At 27.1% G+C, this 3,958-nt stretch overlaps 1 protein-coding gene across 1 annotated transcript in view; it reads right to left on the bottom strand.

Moving 5' to 3' along the window:
• LOC120079444 (photosystem I reaction center subunit XI, chloroplastic) overlaps positions 1-318 on the bottom strand; it is a 1,453-nt gene extending 1,135 nt beyond the window's left edge. Inside the window, exon 1 of the mRNA XM_039033623.1 lies at positions 49-318. Coding sequence (XP_038889551.1) covers positions 49-210 — 162 coding nt within the window. The 5' untranslated portion in view covers positions 211-318. The remainder of the gene's footprint in view (positions 1-48) is intronic.
• Between the last annotated feature and the right edge of the window lie 3,640 nt (positions 319-3,958).

The raw sequence follows: 3,958 nt of genomic DNA on the forward strand, positions 1-3,958 counted from the left end.
AGAGAGGCAGATGATGTAGAATTGAGAAATGGGGTTGGTTAAGTTTACCTTATCAGCTTGGATAGCTCTGATGGTGAAGGAGTGTGTTCTTGTAGGGATGCGTCGGAGCGGCGAAGCGGAGAGGCCTTTGGGAGAGATCAAAGCTCTGGTGTTGGATGAAGCGAAGCTGGAACTGAGCTGGCTGGCAATGGGGGAGGTTGCAGTTGCCATGGCTGCTGCTTTTGCTTCTGCTGCCTTGGGCTTGTGAAAGGATCAGTGGCAGAGAAGAAGAATGAGGTGAGATTTTTAGATTTGGTTTTGGGGGTCAGTTTAAGTTTTTGTTGTTGGTGGTCACTGGCCATGGAAATTTGTGGGAGGCTGTGGTTGATCAAACCTCTCTCTTCTCATTGGATGGAACTTGCCACATAACCTTATCCCTTATCCATTCTCTCTCTCTCATGAGAAAATGAGAGAGAGAATGAGATATTTGGCTTTGGCTTTGGCTTTCTTTCATTCTATCTATCTCTTGAGAATGTGCTAGTCCATGTGAGTTTCAAAGATTTGGATTTGGGTCTTTCTTCTCTTAACATAATGGGCTGAACCATATGGGTTTGAAACTTGAAAGATTTAGATTTGGCTCTCTCTATTTGGAGAATGGAATTTAAAAAAAATTGAAAAATGGAGTCTTAAAAAAAAAATTGTTGCTAAATTACAAAAAAGTATTCCTGAACTCTGTCATTTCTTTGAAAAATACATCTAAACGTTGTAATATTGCCTTAAATGTTTCAAAACTACAATTTAAGTAGAAATTTATTAGAATTTTAGATTGAAATACAAACTTGAAATGAGTGTCGCAATGACTTTGGACGATATGGTAGTGTTTGAATCTTAACTTCTAGGTCTCTGCCACATTTATTTTTACTCGAATGGTAGTTTTGAAATCATTATAAAAGGCTAAATAGTTGCAATCCTAAAAGACTAGGAATATGTTTGTTTAATTGGGTTGTTTTAAATCTTATTTTCATAATGAGGCAACATTTGAAAAATTTTCAGTTTTAGATTGATGTATATTTTTTTCTTACTGATCTCTCCAAACTAGTATACATTTTTTTTTTTTAAAAAAAAACATTTATCACAATTTTCATCTTACTGATTTGGATATCCCATTATTTTAGCATATATTTTAGCAATTTATTCTCTCTTCTTTTCCAATTTTATTGACTCCCATCCTTTGACTTTATTATCCAATGTTATTTCCTCCTATGGCCATTCACATTAATTTCTCTTAACCATATTGATTTTTTTTTTATTATTATTTTTTTTTGCCATTTTCATAACATTTCATCTCACTTTTAAACCTTTGACATTTTCTTTTAGGACTTATGAAAATATACCATGTATATTTTGTCAAGATAGGAATTAATATATTCAATTACACAATTAGTCCCTATAATTAGGAGAAAATTAGAATTTTTCCTTATAGATTAAAAGTTAAAATTCATGTGAATAATTTGATAAAACTCTCATAAATAGTTCTTACTATAGAAACTCTTTACGAGGATTTATCATTCTATAAGGATTATTCATGAGGTTTTATCACACTATAAAGATGAAATTCTAACTTAAATTTAATTTATTTCAAATCATAGAGACCAAATTTATAATTTGACTAAATAAATATTTTTGTGTTGCATTATTTTATATTAGATATGCATGAATAGTATACACATGATAAACGATGATGCTTAAAAACGATCGACATATGATATTTGATGCATATACACTTTTTAATCTAGGTGTAACCATATATTAACATTTATGTTTGTTCCATTACTAAATATAAATATAAAAACGATTGGACATATGATATGTTGACTATTTCACTATATTAACTTTCTTTTTCTTTTAAAAAAAAGAAAATTTCCGTCAATACCTATTTATATAATTTATATACAAAAGACTAAGGGGTATATATATTAATATATCAAACATATAACGGAATCAGATATATAGACTCGCCCAAATAGGCTATGAATGGTATTAAACTTCTATCAACATCTCGATATTTTTATAGATGTTTTTGTATTTCCATGGTTTTGACATCAATATTTTCATTAAATCGTAGATAAATCGATGAAGTATAAAGTACAAGCAATAGAATGTTACTAGTTTAAATATAATGATGAATAGTAATAAGTGTTTAACTTGTTTACTAATAATAAAATGTTTATTTATTAATTTAATTTTTATAATTTTTTGTTTTCATAATTTTTTTAAAAAATATCTATTGACATTGATATTTTATCGATATTTTTGTAAAATTGAGATCTCGAAATTTCGACATTCATATTGACATTTTAAACTTTAGCTTTCTTGAAGATTACGATTCTCCCATCAATTGCTCTCCGTCCCAAGGTCAGTCCAAGAAGCTTGAAGACGAAGTTTCACCATTTTCCTTTTTTGAATTTATTTTTCTAAGATGCTAAAAGGGTTTAATTTTTTTGTAATCACGTGACCAATGGGAATATATACACTTTTTCCACATATTAGAATCCAACCACTATTGAATTATTATTATTATTATTATTTTTGGGGGTTGGACTGAACTTTTACGAAAATTTGTAGATCTGACCTGTGGTCATTTGTGAACAAAATTTGGTAAACTTGGATATATGAAAAATATACCTAATTTAAAGGATATTTATATAGTTATCCTTTTTTTTTTTTAAAATGGAAGATCTCAAACTTTGAAAATAGTTAAAATTATGAATTGATTTAAAAGTCGTTTTGTTTGGTTCATGAACTTTTAATATTCTCATTTAAGTTCCTTTAAAAAAAAAATTCTCAATTTAAGTCTTAATCTTTATATTTTATTTTATTTTGATTCTTAATTTTGAACTTTTAAAATATCGTTTTTTTTTCATCCTTGTGAAGGTACTTTCTGTAACTTAGTATTTACTTTTCTTAATGGAAGGTTCAAACTTTGAAAATAGTTAGCTTTGGTAACTATTTCGTATTTTGTTTTTTGTTTTTAAAAATTAAGTCTATCTTCTCCTAATATTTTTACAATAATTTGCATCATTTTTAAGTACTATGGTTGAATTTTGAGCCAAACTCCAAAAACAAAAACGATTTTTTTTTTTTTTTAAAAAAAGTTACTTTTTTAGTTTTAAAAAATTGGCTTGGTTTTTTAACCATCGATAAAAATTAGATAACAAAGGAAGAAATTTGAAGGCGAAAGTAGGGTCTATAAACTTAATTTTCAAATAAAAAAAAAAAAACAAAATGGTTATCCCATTAAAATTTTTAATTGATTTAAATCTCATTCTTTAGACTTCGGAATTTAAAATGTTGTTTAATTTCAATTCATAAACTTTTAAATTGCTCATTATATATTAAGCTTTCAGTTCTATTGTATGTTGATCTTGTTAAAAGGTCTTTTTTTCGGTTCCAACTCTCAGAGGAACACAAAGATGTTTTAATCACTAAGTTACACTCTTGAGTTAAATATTTATTTTGTAAAGGAATATTAATAATTTTGGGTTAATACATATTGTTGATTGTTTAATACAATGGACAATGTGGCTTTATATATGTGAAGTTATATGTTGATTTGTGCATATATGAAAGTTCCATGTTATTTGTGGATAACTATTATGACCCAATATTAGCATCTAGAGTAATAGCAAATACCAAAATAGTTTTTTACTTTTTTTAAGTTCAAGTGCTAAAGTTTGAAATTAATGTAAAAGTTGAGAAACTAGAATAAAGTTTGAGACTATAATAAAATTAAGTTAAATTTTACAAAAAAAAAAAAAAAATCCATGAATTTTATTTTTAAAAGTGGTAAAAATATCCTTAAACTTTCAAAAAGAGTTAAAAAAGAATACCTCTACTATTAGTCATGGATGAAAATCGTTAGTGTTTAGTTTTAAAAATACCATTGAACTCTAAAATACTTTAAAAATCTCTTAAATTT

Source organism: Benincasa hispida, chromosome 6 (assembly GCF_009727055.1).
Source record: "Benincasa hispida cultivar B227 chromosome 6, ASM972705v1, whole genome shotgun sequence".
Lineage (NCBI taxonomy): Eukaryota > Viridiplantae > Streptophyta > Magnoliopsida > Cucurbitales > Cucurbitaceae > Benincasa > Benincasa hispida.